Source organism: Cylas formicarius, unplaced genomic scaffold (assembly GCF_029955315.1).
Source record: "Cylas formicarius isolate icCylForm1 unplaced genomic scaffold, icCylForm1.1 PGA_scaffold_3__17_contigs__length_32017465, whole genome shotgun sequence".
NCBI lineage: Eukaryota > Metazoa > Arthropoda > Insecta > Coleoptera > Brentidae > Cylas > Cylas formicarius.
The window spans coordinates 15,456,839-15,477,256 of NW_026844326.1; the positions used below are offsets into that span (position 1 = coordinate 15,456,839).

General features: G+C 34.4%; 3 protein-coding genes across 4 annotated transcripts in view; 1 reads left to right on the top strand and 2 right to left on the bottom strand.

Moving 5' to 3' along the window:
- Positions 1-238: 238 nt before the first annotated feature.
- Positions 239-5,024, bottom strand: LOC132699815 (zinc finger protein ZFP2-like). Its single transcript, XM_060666719.1, has 5 exons — positions 4,331-5,024; positions 3,957-4,275; positions 2,068-2,281; positions 1,722-2,011; positions 239-1,671 (listed from the first exon to the last, which is right to left on the bottom strand). The coding sequence occupies exons 1-5, from the start codon at positions 4,910-4,912 to the stop codon at positions 1,364-1,366; spliced, it is 1,713 nt and encodes a 570-aa protein (XP_060522702.1). The 5' UTR covers positions 4,913-5,024; the 3' UTR covers positions 239-1,363.
- Positions 5,025-5,323: 299 nt separating this feature from the next.
- Positions 5,324-11,598, top strand: LOC132699802 (pickpocket protein 28-like). Its single transcript, XM_060666699.1, has 9 exons — positions 5,324-5,673; positions 6,813-7,046; positions 7,102-7,210; positions 7,817-7,959; positions 8,030-8,234; positions 8,292-8,562; positions 8,618-8,677; positions 8,740-8,944; positions 11,203-11,598. Exons 1-9 carry the CDS (start codon positions 5,549-5,551, stop codon positions 11,447-11,449), a joined length of 1,599 nt encoding a protein of 532 aa, XP_060522682.1. The 5' UTR covers positions 5,324-5,548; the 3' UTR covers positions 11,450-11,598.
- A 134-nt stretch (positions 11,599-11,732) lies between these two features.
- LOC132699526 (reversion-inducing cysteine-rich protein with Kazal motifs) overlaps positions 11,733-20,418 on the bottom strand; it is a 46,385-nt gene continuing 37,699 nt past the window's right edge. Inside the window, exons 5-15 of one of the 2 annotated variants that reach the window (XM_060666296.1) lie at positions 17,566-17,785; positions 17,376-17,515; positions 17,187-17,320; positions 15,660-16,159; positions 15,264-15,603; positions 14,856-15,208; positions 14,654-14,802; positions 14,446-14,597; positions 14,227-14,395; positions 12,508-12,742; positions 11,733-12,442 (exon numbers count right to left, since the gene is read on the bottom strand). In XM_060666296.1, coding sequence (XP_060522279.1) covers positions 12,217-12,442; positions 12,508-12,742; positions 14,227-14,395; positions 14,446-14,597; positions 14,654-14,802; positions 14,856-15,208; positions 15,264-15,603; positions 15,660-16,159; positions 17,187-17,320; positions 17,376-17,515; positions 17,566-17,785 — 2,618 coding nt within the window. In that variant the 3' untranslated portion in view covers positions 11,733-12,216. Of the gene's footprint in view, positions 12,443-12,507; positions 12,743-14,226; positions 14,396-14,445; positions 14,598-14,653; positions 14,803-14,855; positions 15,209-15,263; positions 15,604-15,659; positions 16,160-17,186; positions 17,321-17,375; positions 17,516-17,565; positions 20,238-20,418 lie in introns of both variants that reach the window. The other variant, XM_060666297.1, reaches the window with a different exon arrangement.

Sequence of the window (20,418 nt, forward strand, 5' to 3'; positions counted from 1 at the left end):
TGTCGGTATCAAATCTTCCTCTTTATTTTTCATTTTTTCGAAATTCGTAGCAAAATATTATTTAAAAATATTTTCATTACGAAAGATCCTACATTTTTGAACCAAAAAGTTGAGTAATAAAAAAATGAAAAAAAAAAAGTTTTAAGTTCCTATTATTTGGAGTAACTAGAAATATACACTGTCAAATAGCTAGTAATGAGTTATTCCCTTTTTTTTCAAGGTTATATTAAACAATATACCAATTTCAAAACAGCTTTATTCAGATTTTCCGACTATATTAAATATTAAATAAATTATAAAGATATCTACGCAGCTATGAAAAATATCACAAAAAAATATCAAAACAAGATATCAAATAAAAACCTTAAATTAGCAGTGTATTTCAACCCCCTCACAAGACTGGTATGAGTTTGAACGATATTTGACTAGAATTTGACGATTCTATTCACAATAATTAATACTGACTGTTATACTTTGACAATAGACCGAAAACTTGAAAAAATGAAATTTAAATCTGTTATTTACAGTATCATAGGATTAAAACTTTAGTTTCGCTTAATATATAATTAAATAAAGTAAGACAATGTTGCATAAAATATCTCAACAATTACATTATCGAATAAATTTACTTTATTGGAAATATACAAGTAATCCAGGAGAATTATTTAAGTTGATTTGTGATTTTAAGAATAAATATATGAATTGCAACACAAAGTTGCACAGGAATAAAGAGTTCTCCAACGATATACCGTTTTTACAACCTTTTATGGTTTTGACTTGGGACTTCGGACCACAGGGACCATTTTTTTCAGAACCTGTTCCACAACCCAGGGCCGTATTTAAGGTGTTAACCGACAAGAACTGTGCCGTGGGGACTGTTCTATTTTAAGAGTAGGATTTAAAAGTAAGAATGGATTTTCGCTGCATAGACTAATAATAATTGAGGACTCTCACTGATGAAACTCTACACAAACCCGTCAGCTTTCAGCATTTATATTCACGAAGTACCGAAGTACGGTTCAGGCACGTCATTGTGGAATTGCGACTCTATTTACTGAGGGTTACAAAGAGGAACCTAAGCGAGGTAGGCTTGCGGTTTGACCTTCATAAAACCTTACCAAACTTAAATACCATATTATGTCGTAAAAACTGCATATCGTTCGGAAAACTCTACTGTTTAGAACAGTTTGCACATATGTCTTACAAATACACACGAAATTTTCAGGAACACGATAGTATGTTAGTTCCAAAACTTAATATTTTTCACACACATACACATTGAGTATTAAAAAACCATGATTCGAGAACGTGGAAAAAGAATGTCGCATCAAACAAATCCATCATCTTAAGAATTGGTTATACCTTAATCATCCACTTCGTCGCAATTTTCTATTTTAACCTCCTTGCAGGGTTGAGCTTCAACCTCACTTTTAATATTTGCCAGGAATACGGCTTCATAACTTGGCGCTTCGTATTTTTCTTCCGGTTCCTGCTTAATTGAAACTTCTTGGCATTCATCACTGTAATTGCAATCTTTTGTAAATGCGTCACAATCATTTGGATCCTCTGAATCGCAGTTCGAATACTTGTGTTTACCGATAACCAAATGTTTCTCCAATGTTTTTTTGTGCTTAAAGCTTTTAGGGCATTGGGGACAAATGAACGGTTTCTCTAAAATTATTATATTAAAATTTGTAAAGGATCGACAAAACAAATTGTACCTTTGCTGTGCCTGTACTGGTGAGCCTTTAGGTACTCTTTTGTTTTAAATTTCGCGGAACAAGTGAAACACTGAAACTTATATTCGGTCAAATGCGAGTTTTTATGCACATAAAGCCGCCTATTGCTTTTAAAACTCTTGTTGCACTGCTCACACTGAAAAGGCCTATTGTCTGAATGGGTGAATACGTGATTTTTTAGTGTCGTTTTCGTGGCATACATCTTCCCGCACTGCGGGCACTGGTACTTGCGCTCTTTAGTATGAGTAACGCTATGAATTTCCAAATTGTACCTAAAAATTAACCGGAATCTGTCACAGACACTGAAGTTCACTGTTGGAAAGCTCACCTTGAAGAAAACACCCGGTCGCAAAAGCTACATTTAAACAACTTGGAATGGGTTTTCAAATGGTTATTTAATAATGGCTTGTTAATGAATAGTTTGTTACAAATGTTACACTCGTGTTTTTGCCCGTCCTGAGTGTGCTGCAACCTTACGTGCTCCTTTAAGTTCTTTAATTTATCATAGGTTTTGTTACATATGTCGCATTTCGTCGGTTTCTCTAAAATTAAACGGCTTGTTCTGAGATAACTTAAACATTGAACAGCCTAGATTAAGTTAGTGTAGTTAGTAGGGAAAACAGGCAGTTACCGGATGTACGCGGTAGGCGCTCCCAATATTAATAAATATAGAATTGGGTAACGAAAAAGCACACAGGATATGAATAAAACAGCTGCAAACATGAAAGATCGATTAACATGGCTTTAACATATTTATTTGTTAATAAGGAACAAATTGGAAAAAAAGTGATTTCTTATACAGTATTAATACAAAGTAGGGTACCAATATTAGCAATGTTAAGAAGATTTTTTTTTGTTTCTGTTCATACCTTTGCCTGAAAGTAATTTTTTAACAAATTATGGTCATCAACTTAACTAGTAAACTGCAGAAATGATCTACAAACATAAAGTACATAATTAACACTACACGTCTAGGTTTATGTGTTACCAATTTATTGGGGTGTTATAAATCAAAAATCAATTATTTCAACTGAAATTAGTTCCCAAAAAAACAGAAAAGATGAATTTTGGAAAACTGGAACTGATTTTTTAAATCTATATATCAGTTTGTGAAATAAACAAATAAATTGACTGGAACAATTTTTAATCTCCTCCATACTGTAAACCACATTCTATCGCCAAAAGGGATGAGGTGACAAGGGAGTGTCAATTAATAATTTTTAGGGCAGCTGAGTAAAAAGTTAATTTATATTGTTTGCCGGTAATTTAATCGGACTTGTCCTCTTTTAAATTTAAAAGAATCAATTTCGCGAACATTTACGTTACTCGATGTTATCTAATATATAGATGTAATATCAATTGGTGGGTTCATAAAAAATATTTAACTAAAAATTCATCAAGGCAGTGAAAAAAAACTGCAGAGGTTTATGAAATTACTTTTAATATGATTGTTCATGTTAGATTTGGTAAAATTCAGGAAAGATCAGAGAAAAAAAAGTTTAAATGCCAATCATAATTATGTTATATATAATAGGTAAATATCAATATCATATACATATAAATAATTTCTCTGAAAAAATGATAAAAATTTATTCGAAAACCAATTGAACCAATTCCAGAATTTCCTCTTTGATAATTGTTAAAAAATTTAATAAAACAATTTTTCTCATGGCTCACCCCCAATAAATTGACAAAAATCTTGCAACAAAACTAAATGAGGGGTCATCCACTGTTTGCATTATGCCACAAATCACCTGTATTAGTTGGTTATCATTGACTCAGTAGATTAGAATAATGAACTTAAAATCCTTTTCAACTCTACAATTAGCCAAAATTTGCTGTGAAATGACTCCAAAGTTAACACAAACATTTGAAAGACTTTGGAAAAGTCAAGGAATAAAAAAAACAAAAATGCAAAATGTGCATTGTAAAATTGATCTCTAGAAATTGTGTAACATTTATTTGACTTTGATTTCCTAACAAACATCAAAATTTTATATGAAATATTCACCAACAACAAGGTTATGAATGATTTTAGAAAGATAAAATTAAATATTATCTTTACATAGATTTTAGACAAACTAAAAAAAACGGAAAGGGCAAAAAAGAAATTTATATTTTCACGATGGTCAATCCTGTGTATGCCAAACTCTTTCTGATAAACTTGCAATGAGTGGATAACCTCTGGGGAATAAGTCTTCCAGCAAAGATACCAACCTTCAAAATGATCTAACTTCTTATGTTTTGTGTAAGCTCCTCTTTCATGGAACACTTTCTTACAAATTTCACACTCTACAGCTGTGTGAGATCTGCGTACATGCCTCTTTATTCTGTACATTGAAGGAAAAATCTTCCCACATATGTCACATGGAAATTTTAGTTCTTTGTGTGCCATAGATAAATGACATTCGAGTGATCGATCAGATTTAAAATTCTTTCCACATACACCACACTGAACTTCAGGTAACTTTTCACCATGCTCATCAGTGAGGTGTTCATGTAATTTAGAAACAGAATCGAAATCTTTTTTACAAATCTAAAATGTTTCCCTAGTACTATAACAATGTAATGTCTACATCAGTCACAATTACCTTGCAAACAAATTCTTTGACTTTTCTAATATGAATATCCATATGCCCTCTTAAACTTCTGGCAGTTTTGTATTGGTTGCCACATACATCACACTTAAACTTTCGATCTATTACGTGACATTTGACATGCAATTTAAGATGATCTTTGGATATGAAGTCTTTGTCGCATTGGTCACACTTATGAGGCCTCACCCCATTGTGAATATTCATGTGGTCATTTAGTTTTGTAAGACCTTGAAAAGTAATGTTACAAATCTTACACGTCCGTTTGTGTATAAAATGCTGTTTGCGATGCTCTCGGAAATCTGGATACTTTTTGAAAACATCACTGCACATCTGACAACGAAAGAGGGTTGTCTCATTCAAAAACAGACCCCTTTTACCCTCTTCCAATTCGAACTCTTGTGCAAAGGCTTCTTCCAAATCTTTGTTGGTTACTGCGTAATCTTCGTTTTCATAATTTATTTCATCTCCTTCAATAAACAAGTGATTATTAGGATCATCCTTGGTAGGCTGTTCTGTATGAAAGGAATTGGTATTTCCGGTTTCCAAAGGCAATTCACCAAAATTGTATTCTACCATTCTGAGAATTGGCTTTTTGTATCAACTCAAATCCAAAATTAAACTTATAACATTTATAAAAATATCGTCCAAATTATCCATAAACAAATTTTGTCACAGCTCCACGAAATTGCATTTTGGTTAGATGCATAACCAGAGATGAAAGAAGTATTGATTAAACAAGCAGGCATCAATGGGACAAATCAGAAGTACAGCTCTGACGTCACGCAGGTGTATCTCTAATTCTCTAAATTGCTATCAATTTAACGCCAGAATGCTGCCAACGAGCATTCTTGCTCAAAAAAGTAATATATGAATGCTTTGAGTCAATTTTAACCGCATTGGCTTAGGGTTTGTTAATGTAATAACCTTGAGGGGTTTTATGTTACCTGTTTCTCCATAATTAACAAGACATATTTCAGAGAATCGACTAATCAATTAACCACTTGTGTAAAAAAAACAGAATCAGTCACCTGGCGTTGACGCTTCGCGAAAGAAAACACACTTAGATAATTATATTTGCAGTAGATAAAGGTGGAAATTTGTTCGCAAATATCTAGTTTGATGTTAGGCCCCACACCAGTTTTTATGAATGTGCGTGGTCCGCGAGAACCAATGCAGTTATAGTATATGAAGTACAGCTAAATTCATTAAAAAATGGCAGAAATAAAAAGCAGAGAAAGAAAATTCAGTCACTTTAAAATATACTTTAGGGAATATAGCGACTATACCGGCATCCACGGATTGAAATTTATAGGTGAGAGACGCAGTTTATGTGAAAAGTAAGTATAGTATAGTATAAAACCCCTTTTTTACATCATATACTTAACATTCTTTGTTCCTTGGAAACCCGTTTTATTTAAAGAAATAAAATAGATATTAACTTACATTCTGAAAATAAATGAGCTTCAATGTGTAGAAAATTAACACTTGCCTTGAGCGACCGTTTTGGAAATCAAACATTCTCCAGAGATCGAAAAGCCGAAACTATTAAAAATCGTTATTTTTTTTCCTGGCGTTATTTGACAACGGTCATAAAATTTCTATTATCCGATCAATTTTTTAAAAAATACTATACAACACAAGTTAAATAAGTATGTTATTCTTGTACGCTTGTTGCACTAATAAGACTAAAATTTTTTTTTTAAATAATATGCATACACTAAAATTGAGTACCTATAGAGGACGACTTTCTAGCAGATTTTCACAAATAGAACTGTTGTATTTCACTAATGTGTGTTTGTTTTGGTACCTGCTTAACTGAGCTTTGAATTACTGAAAACTATCTAATATGGGCACCAGTTCTTTCTTTTATTAATTACGTTAGTTTACTACATATTTTGGAACACTTATTCGCCATATGTTGCTCTTTAACATAAACCAAATTAAGAAGATTTGTGAAACTTGATTTTAGTACAAATACTATAATTTTAAAACTAGTAAAGATATTAGCTTCAAAATTAGTGTACTTAAGTGTTTTCTATTATGAGAAATAATGAATTCTGTGTTTTATTATGATTACCCTCTAAGATTTAACTTCAAACTAAAAAAGAGTAACTCTGCCTACGTAAAAATCGAATTCTTAGTCAATATCGATATGTTATTCGTCCTTGAATATTGCGTTGTTATTGTTATTCTCCTCGTTTGTGAATATTTACCTTTTTTCATATTTATCAATATTTTTCACTTTTAAAACCTTTTCTATTTTCCTAAGACGGATGTAATAAAAAAACTCTTATTTTAATTGAAATTACTACAAAAATAGTTATTTGAAGAATCTGAAGTTCGAAAGATGCAAACTATTAAAGAAAATGTATTTAAATCACAGTAGGAACCCTTCGCGTATTATCAAATCAAATTAAGTGTAGTCGATTCTCATTACTGCTAACCGAACGCTTGCGCAAGTATTTTCGTGTTTCAGGATTATCTGGACAATAGTATTTTTTATGAGTCTGACTATATGCATCCTAATAGTATACGAGGTTTTCAAAAAATGGCACAAGAGTCCCGTAGTCGTCAATTTTGCGACCGAACAGGTCAATATTTTCGATATTACGTTCCCGGCGGTAACCATATGTCCGGAAACGAAAGTCTACAGTGACTATTTCAACTTCTCCTACAGTCTTATGAATGTCAACGAGACTACACCAGAACAGTAAAGCTTTTCACTAGGGGGCAGTAATTTGGCATTAACTGACTGACGGTTTTAGATTAAAAAAGTTGCAATATATGTCCCTGTTGTGCGATTCCAATGTTTTGTTGGACAGAATACCCAAAAACAATTTCACGGACGAAGATTTTTACACATTCTTAAAAACCGTAAGTGGATGAAACCGTTTTAGTGCAAATCAAACTTTTCTTTTGGTTAAAATGTCTCGTCCAGCTACCATTTTTTTAATACTTTAAAAAGTTTAGAAAAGTTATTGGGGTATTATTTCAAAAATACTTTAAATACAAACACATTTAACTGAATATATAAAAGAAATAAAAATTAAATTTTTGTTATCATCGAATCAATAGGAAAAGAACACCAATACAATTAATTTTATTATACTTATATCACACTTATCCGCGATCAGTATTAACTCGTACGATAAAGAAAAGAATACCCATTTCTACCCTCTAAAATTTGTCCCACAAAAAAAAAGTGTAAAACAAAAGTTTCGCGCTTTTATATGCCTTTTCCTTTCTATATTCTTGCTATTACAAATATTTTTGGTGTAGCGTCTCGGCGGTAGTCAACTGCTGTAACTTTAACGAGACGTTCTTTATACCGAGGTGTCAACACCACGGATAAAAAAGAAGTATATCTGCAATATATCGAACATTTTGATTACTTCTAATTTGAAATTACTTATATTTAAATTATAATGTTAATTAATTGTTAAAGGGAAATTGTAATTGCGCTCAAACTACACTTTACAGGGTGCCCCCAATTTTCTTCGCAAATGCAGTTGGATGGGAAGAGACATCCCTTGTGAACAAATATTCCAACCCTTGTATACTGATGAGGGTTTGTGTGTTACATTTAACATGCTGAGCAAAAGGGAAATGTTTACCGATAAAGCGTAAGTCGGAAGTCATCGTTCATTGATTACCTACCATTTAAGATACTTATTTCAAATAGATATTTTTTAGGGAAAACATCGACCCTCCTCCACAATCCTACATTGACAGATCGTCAGCGGGTTGGTCGGCAGATCATGGGTACCACGCTGGTGTCAGTAGCGATACTTACCCGAGAAGAGCATTGCTCTCCGGCTCAACCAATGCTCTAGAAGTGAGCTTCGCTTTGAACAATACCGACGTTGACTATGGATGTACCCATTTTCAAGGTTACAAGGTAAATATATAAAATTTTTTAGGTTACATGCATGCACTGGGCAATTTCATACTCCAGGTAGTTCTACACAACCCCATTAGATTTCCAACCATCAGCACCCACTACTTTAGGATACCCCTTAAGAAGTCCGTAATGGTAGCCATAACTCCATCTATGATACTAACTTCGGAAGATCTAAGGGACTACAACACAGAAAAAAGAAATTGCTATTTTCAGTCTGACACCAAACTCACGTATTTTTCAAACTATTCCCAAATAAATTGCCAAATGGAATGTGACATAAAAATGACGATAGACCGATGCCAATGTGTAGAGTATTACATGCCAAGTAAGTACAACCGTTATAGCATACTTTCTATAATTGTACAATTTTTGTTTTTCAGGAAACAAGAGCATGCCCATATGCGGAATCGGAAAAATGGAATGTCTACAGCAAGTCTCACGTAATATTGCTCTTCCATTAAATACCATAAAACTCAATTTTTTCAATTTGAACAAATTGTAGACATACGCTCATATATCTATCTACCTCAAGTTTATATTCACAATCACATGTATCGCAAAAAACACCACGCGGATCAAGGGCTCTGCCACTGTCCGCCCATGTGCAACAACATGGACTACAATGTGGAAATAACAGAAAGCGACTACGATTGGCCGAGAAAAATGAAAGCTATCGGGATTGATGTGGTTCAAGAGGACGAGGAGGGGTTGGTATATTATGCAACAAGTGTGGTAAACAACAAAGTTTACCAAACGTGTTGTTACTATATTTTTTCTACGATCGTTATTTTTGAGTACATTTTTGCAAAACACGAATATATTCACTGACGTATTCGTCAGAGTTGACAAACGTCAAAATTCAAGCGATAAAATATCCGAAAACATCCGGTTGCTCTCAAACCCGCTCGGTAATATCCAGGAAATGTCCGAAGTGGCTCGTGGGAAACGAAAGTGACACTTTCCGCATGCTAGATCGGTTGAACTGAGGTGGCTTTTACGTGGTGAAAATCCATTTTACAAAATAAATAAGAAATAGAAGTTCAGATTTTCACGAAATTATATATAATTACATGACAAATGTGTTGTCGAAACAATTGTCATGTGAATATATATAATTTCGAAAAAAATCTGAACTTTTAGTTGTTATTTATTTTGTTAGATCGGTGCATAATTAGGTATACAGGAGGCACTAGAAAATAGTATATTATGCAAATGCGGTAAACGGCATTTGACTCACGAGTTTATAAACTAGTGACTTAAAACTTACCGAACGTGTTGCATACTATACTTTTTCCACGACCGTTAGTTTCTGGGTACATTCTCCAAAAACAACAAATTCAAAGCGTGTTAAATATGTCCGAAAACATCCGATTGCTGCCAAACCCGTGTTGTAAAATCCCGGAAATGTCCGAAGTGGCTCGAATTCGTGGGAAACGAACCTGATTTGGTAAAGTGGCGCTTTCCGAACGTTAGATCGGTGTGTAATTAAGTATTTTACAGACGGGAGTAGAAAAATGGTATTTCACATTCGCACATAGGTTTATTTTTTGTCGGTGTTATTTTTAAAGTTCGTTTCAGAATTTTTATTTTTTAATTATTTGAAATAAATTTTAAGCAACACCAGGTGTGTTCAATATTTGCTCAAGTCCTTTTCATCGATTAAAAAATTAATGAAGTTTTCCATTTTTAAATCCACCTGGGAAATATTTACTCATTTTATAGTTAAAACTTTTTCCTAAGTTGTTTGTTCCTGTGTTGAAGTATTTCCTGACATCCATACTTCTTCCAAATGCGACAAGAAGAACTAGCCGGATTAGATTTGTTACCTACCTTATTTACGTAGCGTAAGCGTATTTTCAAATATTTATAATTTGGGAAATGGAATTTTCGATATTCAATTCCATATGCATGTTGATGATAATTTAGACATGAATTGACTACACTGGAAGGTTGGCTTTGATTTGGTACTTGGTAATTGAATTAGCTGCATCTTTTTTAGGACTGCCATATGTTACGGTGTGTTTTACCATAGACCAAGAAATTTTAGTGACACCTTCTATTTAATTTTACCATTTCCTTTATAAAAATGTATTTTCAAATAACACTTCGGAACACACTATGCAGTATATTCCGGGTAAACGGATTTATTAAAAATTTGTATTTTCTTGATGGCTGCAAAATACAGTTTCATTAAAGAAGTTTTTGATAATGCGTTATTGGCGAAAATTCGTTTTTGTTTACGTTCCATTATTTCTTTGAACGATTTAGGTAAGGAGTTGTTTAAACTAGTTATTTTCCTTTATAATTAGTTATATTCAAAGTTTCATTTGCGCCTCCAATCATTATCTATTATCCTCTTAATAAAGGTAATTCAAGTCCAAATAAGTAGTTTAATCTCTATTTGCTATTAAATATTTGCTTAAAAAATGCAGAAACTCACACAGCCTGGTTACTGCAGTTTTGCTTGTTGTCAGATATATGCAAATCTGACAACGCTGGTGTTAGCATTTTTGATTTCTATGTTTTCAAAAACCCACATTTATCTTTCCAGCTCTGGCAGTTTTGGAGATATTTAAGCGTGCGATACTTTTTACTAACCCGGTATGTTTTAAGTTTAAAATGTATGCCTATGGACAAAAATTATGAAAATCGACCGAAAATGAAAACACGACATCATTGGTGTTCTCCTTCTTTTTTCCCATTTATTTACGCTCCAAGCTTCATTTCTAAGTGTTCATAGAACATCCTTCCCTTTCAAGCTTTAATAAACATAATCTTCATGACGTTCAGCGCAAGTTCAAAACTATTTTCCACGTGTTAAGGTTTATTTTATTTCTGCGTTTTTGACAGTTCTATCAATTATTTTTCAAAATTTTCTTTTAATTTCTGAACCATTGCTTTCTAAACTAGGCAATTCCGCAACGATGTCAAGGTTGTTCGACTGATGTGTGCAATCTATTTTCAGATTGGCGACGTCTGAACTGCAGATTTATTTCAAACAAAACATGTTCATTCCCCAACAGAGGAGTGAAATGTATGGAACGTTCGAATTCCTTGCGAACGTCGGAGGTCTACTCGGATTGTTTGTGGGATTCTCTCTGATTTCTATGATCGAGTTAGTTTACTTTTTGTCCCTCAGGATAATTTGCAACTTGAATCTTTACAATAATTGGTATGGGAAACCTAAATCTCCTATAATGAACCTAGCCTGAACATTTTCTACAAAATCATGTTGGTACAAGAAAATGCAATTGAATAAAATATGTGGTAGTTTTAGGACATACGCGAATCTCAGGAAATTAAGAAGACAGTTGCACGAAAGAATTATTAATCTTTCACATTAAATATTTTTTCTAGGCACGCCCCAGTTATTGGTGGAAATTGTTCATGTAGTTAATTTATTTTGTATTTATTTAGTACTTGTAGCGAAATGTTCAAAATAAACTACAATAATTCATTATTATAATTTATTTGTTTTTAAAAAAAACGAGATTATTCAATGCCATTCCTGTACATTACAAATTCGTAAGACTAGTTCAGATAAAACATAACACCGAGCAACCAGTGTTACCAAAATGCGAGCACTTTGAAGAAACGTTAGGCAGATATGTAACAATTCATAAATTTTTATCGCTGTACAACAACAAATTAAATTCTAAAGAAAACTTAACGCCGTTTATTTTGGTAACACCAGATACAGGTGCACATGTACCGCATTTTAAGTGAGGTTAAAATATTATAGCGCGATAACAGTCTTTGGCAAATCAATAAATATTGCTTTTTTTTCTAAACGATTACATAAAAATAAGGCACCTAGCAGGTATTGAGTTGAGTAAAAAAAAAACTAGCTTAATAAATATCACAGATCAGAGTATGCGTTCCCACTTTGTCTGAGAACTTTATGGTTGAGCCCCAGAACACACGACTTACAGGTAACTGTCACACGTCTTTGACTAGCTATAATCGTCGGGCCGAATTATCAAGATATACTTTTCAACAAGGCTGTCAACCACAGTAGCAAGTGTAGCGAATAAACACTGACTTCATGACTACCGCTAGTGCTGATATGAGTATGGACTATCGTGGCTGATGTCAGCGAACTCAGACTCAATTCGCTGGCTACTCTGGGACTTTGCATGTTGATCAAGCTCGCAATTTTTTCAGCCTCCCTTACGCAAGCTTCCAGTTGCAACTGCGAAGGATACCTAATAAATAAATACGACACAAGTAATACCTTTTAATTGCGAACATATACGGTATGGTTGGGTACCTTTCTGTCGTTTGTACAATCACGAAAATGTCAGTCTCTACGGTAATAAAGCCCCTAACCGTGCACTGAGCCAGCTGAATTTGCCGCTCCAACCCCTTCAAAAGCGACTTGAGATTTACAGCTTCAGTACTTTGATTCTGCAGAGCGTACAGAGCCCTATCGATTTGTTTTCGGGAATACAATAGACGCAACGAACCGCCACATTGGGGACAACATGCACCAGGAGGTGTAATTCCTAAAACCGCCGATTGAAAATAATTATTACTAATATGATCAAAAAGATAAAACTAGCGTTCACAGAATGATAGACAGTTGCTACATTCGTGGTCACTCGCGCAACTACCTGCCTCCTTCCCTTCACCTATCTTGCTGGTGGTGAGAAGTGGATATTGACATAGTAGTTTATCGTTTTTTTGGTACTTTCAGAAGACTCAATAAAGCTCTCTCTCTATATTACATCGCTTATAATATATTTAACGTTATATTTTAAATATTAAAAGCAAATTGGATAGTCATTAGCCCGTTTAAAGTATAATAACAAATTAAGTAACAGTCAAATAAAAATGGTTTACTAGCCCTTGTGATTTTTTTATGGTAAAAAGAACATATTTGATCAGTGTGTGTTATTTAATGTGTAGCTTCAATCCTCTCCTTGGATGCAAGTCTCCATTTTCCGATCACAATAAACATGCTAAATTATCTATACAGAGGGTTCATTACACAAGACTTCAACAACATATCAACATTAACAACCTTATACTGAGTCCTAGTACTCAATGATCTGGTGTATGCTTGTATGCACCTTCGGTGGTGCACTTTGGGAGTCTCTTCAGCGGGTTGAAAAGTAATAATATACAAACTGAACAATCCTGAAAATTATAATGATGCCGAACTACTGGCTAGCTTGACCATAGTTCCCATTACAGCAAGCCATAAGAGAAAAAATTTCGTAATTTTCTATAATGTTCAGCACAAGAGAATTTCTTTATAAAATTTACACTCATGTTTCGTACAAAACGACCAGAGCAACTGGCAGTTGTCACCGCCCGATCTATCGTACTATGAATTTAATACTTTTTCTTCTACATCAACTAGAACGTGATAATGGTCACAACCAAATTAGCCTTTTTTCTCCATTAGCATGTTTTTGCTTCAGATTAGAGTTACTTAGCTAACATTGCCAGTCATTAATTCTTATTTTTGTTTTAGGTTGCTATTTGTTAAGTATTATTCTTATTATTTCTAGTTTTTAACTAGTTATTGATCTGCGGTTTATGTTGTTTTGTTATTTAGATTGTTTTAGTTTAAATTTGACCTGTTTTGTTATCCTACGGGGAATTGTAAGTTTGGGATTTTGTAATTGCGCTATGCCAGTAGATAAATAAATAAATGATGTATTTTGCATATGCGACCCAAATATAAACTCACCCGACAAACGAATCAATTTGCATACAGTTTAATGTGACTACTAATATTAAACTTAATTTGAATTTCCTATAATTTAGTTTCACCTACTGTTAATAAATGTTTTATTATTATTTTTTTATTATTTGTTTAAATATATTTTTGTTGTTATTTTATAGAGCAAAAAGTAAATCAAATCAATCAAATTTTGTCTACAATTAGTTTCAAAACATTGAAAGCCTAGTGCTCAATAGATTTACGGAGAGAGAAGCAACTTTATACATTATTCTATAAGCCGTGATAAAACAAACAAACCTAAGCAACGGGCATCAACTAAGGTGGGACACTTGACGTTCGGGCATTGTTTCGATTTCACTTCCGTGATAAGTCCGACGGCGATACAAGTTCCGTCATAGTCTACGGACACCAAATCCGCAAAGGCGGCGCATTCAGACCCGTACGACCTTCCATTAATGCCGCAGACCTGGAATAGTGTACTTTTATCGCTGCTCTTCGCATCACAGACCAACCAACCTGTCCTTTGTGCCTACATCGACTGAGACACGGGCCCCTGTAGGCCAACTTTCCGTTGCTATGAGCGAGCAAGCACGAATTCTCAAACTGTCGGTTTTCAATATCGCAGACTGGATCTTTGAAGAGCTGAGAACAGTTCTGAGAACCATTGACTGAAATCGCAGCTGTATAGTGCACGAAAGGATAATAAATTTCCCTAGCTACTTACTGCACTCATATTGCTTGCAAGGTTTGTGCATAAGGGACAAACAAGTCTGCTGATTGGGGACGCACTTTTGTCCGACTGGACAGGTCGTTGTTTTGCAAGGATTCTGACACGGAAGTAGTTCTATATCTGCGTCGTTCAATCCCGCACATCTAAAATACTTCTTCCGTCAACACCATAAATACTGCTGAGCAGAAAAACTTACTTAGCTAAGCAAGCCGATGGATAAGTGATTCCGTTTCGTCCGCACACTGGAACATAGTGAGGAGGACAGTTACACGGCAGCGTCGTGTAGGCAGTGTTTCTCCCACTCAAAGCGCTACTTTCGCACTGTTTCTTGCTGCAGATGAGTTCGCCCGCGTAGCAGCTGCAGCTGTTACAGTCTATGTTGAAGCTGGCGCCGTGAAGTTGCTGCGTGCTACCTAGCAGACATGACGTTAAACTCACACAAGGGAGCGGTTGGCACTGCTCGATTTTGTTTTTGTTGCACTTGCAGATTTTCAAACATCCCTTTGGGTTGTTGGGGATTGGAATCCGGACGTACGCCCCATCTGGCACCTAAACGGGGACACCACGTGGTTCGGTAGCTAAATAATTAACAAAATTTACCTACCATATACTGCGACACTTCTCCGAGCTTGCATCCAGGCTGACAGATGTAAGGCTTGCAGTTGATACCGTGTAGGCAGTTCTTGTTAATGAAACAAATTTCGTTCGGTTCGCACGGATTGCCCTTGCAGGGACTAGAAACTTGCCCTGATATCCTCGGATAAATTTCGGATGCGGGGTAAAGGTACTCGTTTAATTTGATGCAGGATACGTCGGGATCGTCCGGAGATAGGGTTTCGCAAATAGAATCGGCCGAATATATTGGAGATAGACGAGGCCAGTCGACACACTGCGAAAGGATTTGCAGACAGACGTCGCGGCATATTTGGTTGGCGTGGGAATGTCTGCAGAACGGATAAACGTTAGTTTTCGATTCACGATGAACTTTGACCGCGGTTACCTCGAACAAGGTTTGACCTGAAGGGTGCAGGCAACGGCCTTCCAAAAGCTGGCGCACTTAGGGATGTTTTTTAGCGGCAGCGTCAATATCGGGAGGGTGATATTGTTGTGATTCTGCCACATGGTAACGTCGTTTCGTGCTGCTTCGTCCGCTTGAGATGTGCACGACCTGAACAGCTCCGTGGGCCTGTTGTTGAAATTGGTGCAGAAACTCAAACCGTCGCAGCCCAACTCGCAAGGTTCATCGACCTCGTCTATACAATTTCTAAGTCCTTCTTCGTTCACCGACCTCAAGCATTTGTAATGGAAATCGTCCCAAGACGTCGCCCAAGATTTCGTAAAAGTCTTTGAACACAATCTCGCGCACTGGCTAGTGTTGGCTCTCGAACAACAGTGCCACTTGGCGCTGTCCATACCGACCCTTTCGATCCTTGAAGTTTCCACGGTAGCAGAGGACGGCTCGTCCACAGCGGGTTTAAGGAAACACTGCCAAAAATATTCCTGAAAGAACCCAAGAATAGCTTAGAATACGATCACTTTTATATATTGCAGCATAGTAGGCTCTTAAGTGTGAACACCACATAAGATTAGTTCTGATAAACAGTTACCAAAAGTAAAATGTAAGTTGCATTAAAATTGGCAGAAATTTAACAAAATTTTAACACAAGTAAAACAAAGCTGTAAAAAGTACATAAAATTGACATGACTCTACGACAAAAACTGCAGTAAGCCTACTATAGACGAGTTCAACCGGAATATTATGCAAAACTATGGGTGATGTGACAAACGTCCATATATATGGTTTGTTAAAAAGCGTATCAGACTAAAATAAAAAACTTCAAGATTCAAATAATAAAATCCGGCAAGACATAGGGGAAAAATTGAGATAAAAACTTACAAAGAAGAAATAAACAGTTTGAAATTTAGAGTGGAAAGCTTCGAAATTTAAAATAGTCTCCTAAAGGACAAGATTACCTTACAGGAAGAAGAAAAGTTCAAAAGAAAAATTTCAATAATATTTGGACTTGCTTAACAGTGAATTTTATTATGGTATTTTAATTATTATTACCCAAAAAAAATAACGAATTTCATTTTAGTTTTTTTTTCAAGGCAAGTATGGATAGTTATATTCGAAATTTTAAACTAAACTAAAAACGAGACAACATTAAAAATATTTCAATTTTAAATAAAAATTTTGTTAATTTCTGCGTGTTTTGGGTAGAATTACTATAGAATTTGATATACTAGTCCTTACAGAGACTTACAAACAGGCAGATTCAAATAAAACACAACTTTGCATTCTAATCTTGACTATCCTTACCAAGGTCGCTGAGAATGTTATTAATTGCAATGCCTATTGTATTTGTTTCTTTTTATAGAAATTGTTTTATATTTTAATTTAAGTTTCAACTTAGTTTTAAGTAAATTAAATGCATTTTCAGTGAAATGCCACAAACATTTTATTGATGGTATTTTATTATTGCCTGTTACTAAATAAAAGTTATTATAAATATTATTATATTATTACCTGTGGCAAGGGCAAGCCACAACCACCTAGTGTCAGTCCGTCAAAAATTTCTTGCATGATGTTTTTCGTCGATAAAACTTGTCGACAAGTCTCTCTACATTTGATGTTGTTTGATTTATCACAGCAGTGGATATCTGAAAGCAAACGTTGGAATGGACCTGGATTTTTATACAACATTGGCATACGTACGTTTATGAGAATTTTTAACTGGAGTAAGTTTGACTACATCCTTCACGCAATCGGTTACGTGTTCATTGCCGTTTTCGCATTCTTCTTTGAGTCTTTGGCGTTGAAACTTGTTAGGTGTCAGTTGACTACGGAATATATCCCTGCAAATAAGCTTCGAGTATTCTGAATATGGCTGCGCTATGAGTTTTACCAGCACGCGTTTTTACATTTGTCATTTTTAGAGTTGTTGCAGCAGTCTTCGCCGGTTTTCTGCCGCTCGAGACAGCTGAAAAAGGCTATTTCGTCACTCTGCCTGCAATTTCGAGTCAAATCTAACGGCGAAGTGGCAGTGACGCAAGCTCTCCTACAGGTTTCGCTGTGGGGCACAGAGCAACAAACTCTACCCGACCATGAATCGCCCCTGGACATATCTAACACAAAGCAATCCTTTAGCTACAGAGACATAGACAAAAAGGTGTTTTCTATTGTGGATCCTAAAATGAAAAAGGCTCGAAGTTCCATTTAAAATCAATTATTTGATGAATTACATTCGTTCGAAAAACCCCTCGGAATAATAGAGTTCTTAATATAGCTAAATTAGAAAGCCGTTATGGAAACAAAACTGGCAATCATCAAGTCTTAAAACCGCCATAAACAGAACTAAAAAGATGATAAAATTTGTGTATGTAAGTTTTTTTATAATTTATTTTCAAAGAACTATTTTTCCATATCAGGATTTCATTTATATCTTTTTTGTTTGCTAACTTTTCAAAAAATTTATAATTATCCCATGATTGATACTTGACCGTTAAAATTATTCCGCAATAAAACGACACAGTAATAAGAGTATATTTTTAATATTTCTTTTACTTTTAACTTTCTGTTATTTTAACTCTCCTATTTTGTCGAAATCAATTTATAAGGGGCTGGTTTTGAATTAATGTTTCTCATTTAAGATAGCGAGGTTGATCCAATCTCAATAGTTTGGGTAGGAGTTTTTAGAGTAAGGTCGTGGTCTCTATATCTGTATCTATCGTGCAATAGGGAGTACAAAATCATTTTTTTAAATAATATGCAAAGTTGTAGTTCTTGAGTTGAGTTGGAAATAATTTGCTGTTTTCCCATCGACTTTGTCTTAAAAATAGAGTAATATTTACATGTTCTGCATTTATTTTAGAAATTCAATTTCAGTAGGTGCTTTTCGTTGCTGACCTTTCCTCAAATGCTTTTCACAAACTGGTGACATTTTGCAGACTTGCGGGATTATTTTGCTGTACATGATAATATTTACGAACTTACGAAGCACTTATTATCATATTTTGAAATTCAATTTGACTCTGATTAAGGTGCTTGCTAGTACACCAGAAATTGTTCCTTATTAAAACACCACTTTTCCCCATTTATCTTTAATATATGTATACCAAAGTAATAACACTTAATAAATAATCAAAATGCGAAAGCGCAATTTTAATCGAAAAAGTTGTAGTAAATTACGCCTAATAATGGCGATCATAATTTACACGGCTGGAGCTGCCATCTTCTCAAGCTTGGCAAATTCAAACAAGGCAAAGTTTAACATCGTTTAATTGAAATCGAATTTTTACGGTAGTCTGAATATTAATTGGGAGGAAACAGGCAAAAGGCGATGAATATTATACCTTTATGTTTATAGACGTCCGATTAAAGTAAATATAGATTAGCCTCTGTCGATAAATTCCTGCATGCGTGCTAAGATGGTTCGCTCAGCTGGGCTCCATTAGCGTAGAGGATATCGCAACGTAAGGTAATGGTAATCGAGTAATTCGCATTTAGTTACGGTTATTAAAAGTAGCAGAGTTTTCTGATGCTGAGAGAAACAGAATATGCAAACTGATTCACATTTGAGATACGCATACGAATGAAAATGCATTTTTCATCCAGTTCTATCGGAATATCGAATTTTTCTTTCTCCATAGAGAAGAAAGTAGAAGCTAACCTGCAAAATACTCAAAAAATGCTTAGGCAAGGATGTGTTCGGTAGATTTTAGACACAGAAAGTATACAACATGTGGAGAAACATCTTTAAGGACTATAAACTAGTCCTCTTGCTCCGCTGTATTCACGGTTTCTAGTAGAGAACTGATTGATATTAGCAAAAATGCTCTTTCTGTCTAGTTTTTGGCATAAGTAGAATTGGATGGATGAATTGTAGTTTAATTTATATTCGAATTGTACTAAATATGAGATCTCCTCCTTTGCCATTTACGACATAAATAAAATGATAATGATATTTCCATAAGCATTTTACTCTCTCATAAGATTTATTAAAATTCACATATCGATAAGGCAAACCCCAAAAGTGATTAAATATGAACAATTTCCAAGAAACGTGGTGGCGAAATCTCTTTTTTCTTCGAAATATTTAAGATCTCTGGTGATGTTAAAAAATGATTACGTTTAAAAGATTCTAGATCTTCATGATAATTGTTGCCTAGAATTTGATCTCATAATTATTTTAAAAGTATAACAGATCGTATTTCAAAAACTAAACATTTGTTGATCACTGTTTTTACGATTTTTTTTTCGTTTAAAACGTATTGGCAACTGTCCTGCCACAATAAACTGACAGGTCCTGTGTATTTACTTAATTTATAGTTCACATTTATACAGTTGTACGCATCTTTTCTCCATTTCAAAAATTGTAACAGTTAATTAGGCACCAGCAATTTTTTTAGCAAAAGTTTCATTGAGAGCAAAATTAAATTAAATGTGCCATTTTTTTCGCTTATTACGTATAATTTCAAGTGATTCGATTCTGTGGGTTATTTATAAATATTTCTCGAGGCATCCTTACATTTGACGAAACCCCAAAATATGAATTACATTTTATAACAAATATTTTTCCTGTTGTCTGTTGGTGTTTATTTCAAGTTGTCCTTTTTTGCTTTTATAAATTGTCTTTTTAATATTAATCCAATTTTAAGACACTATGTAGTTTTATATTTTCTATTCCACTTCACGTAAGTATTTGGACGTTTTCTATCAACGAGCTAAAAACCCTGAGGGAAAGTTCCCTGTAATCAGA

Coding starts and splice junctions, on each gene's coding strand:
- LOC132699815 (XM_060666719.1), bottom strand. CDS start 4,912: ATGGTAGAATACAATTTTGGTGAATTGCCTTTGGAAACCGGAAATACC. Junction 2,012..2,067: donor GACCGGGTGTTTTCTTCAAG/GTGAGCTTTCCA, acceptor GTTAATTTTTAG/GTACAATTTGGAAATTCATA. Junction 1,672..1,721: donor CCAGTACAGGCACAGCAAAG/GTACAATTTGTT, acceptor TAATAATTTTAG/AGAAACCGTTCATTTGTCCC.
- LOC132699802 (XM_060666699.1), top strand. CDS start 5,549: ATGGCAGAAATAAAAAGCAGAGAAAGAAAATTCAGTCACTTTAAAATA. Junction 7,960..8,029: donor GAAATGTTTACCGATAAAGC/GTAAGTCGGAAG, acceptor GATATTTTTTAG/GGAAAACATCGACCCTCCTC. Junction 8,678..8,739: donor ATGTCTACAGCAAGTCTCAC/GTAATATTGCTC, acceptor AACAAATTGTAG/ACATACGCTCATATATCTAT.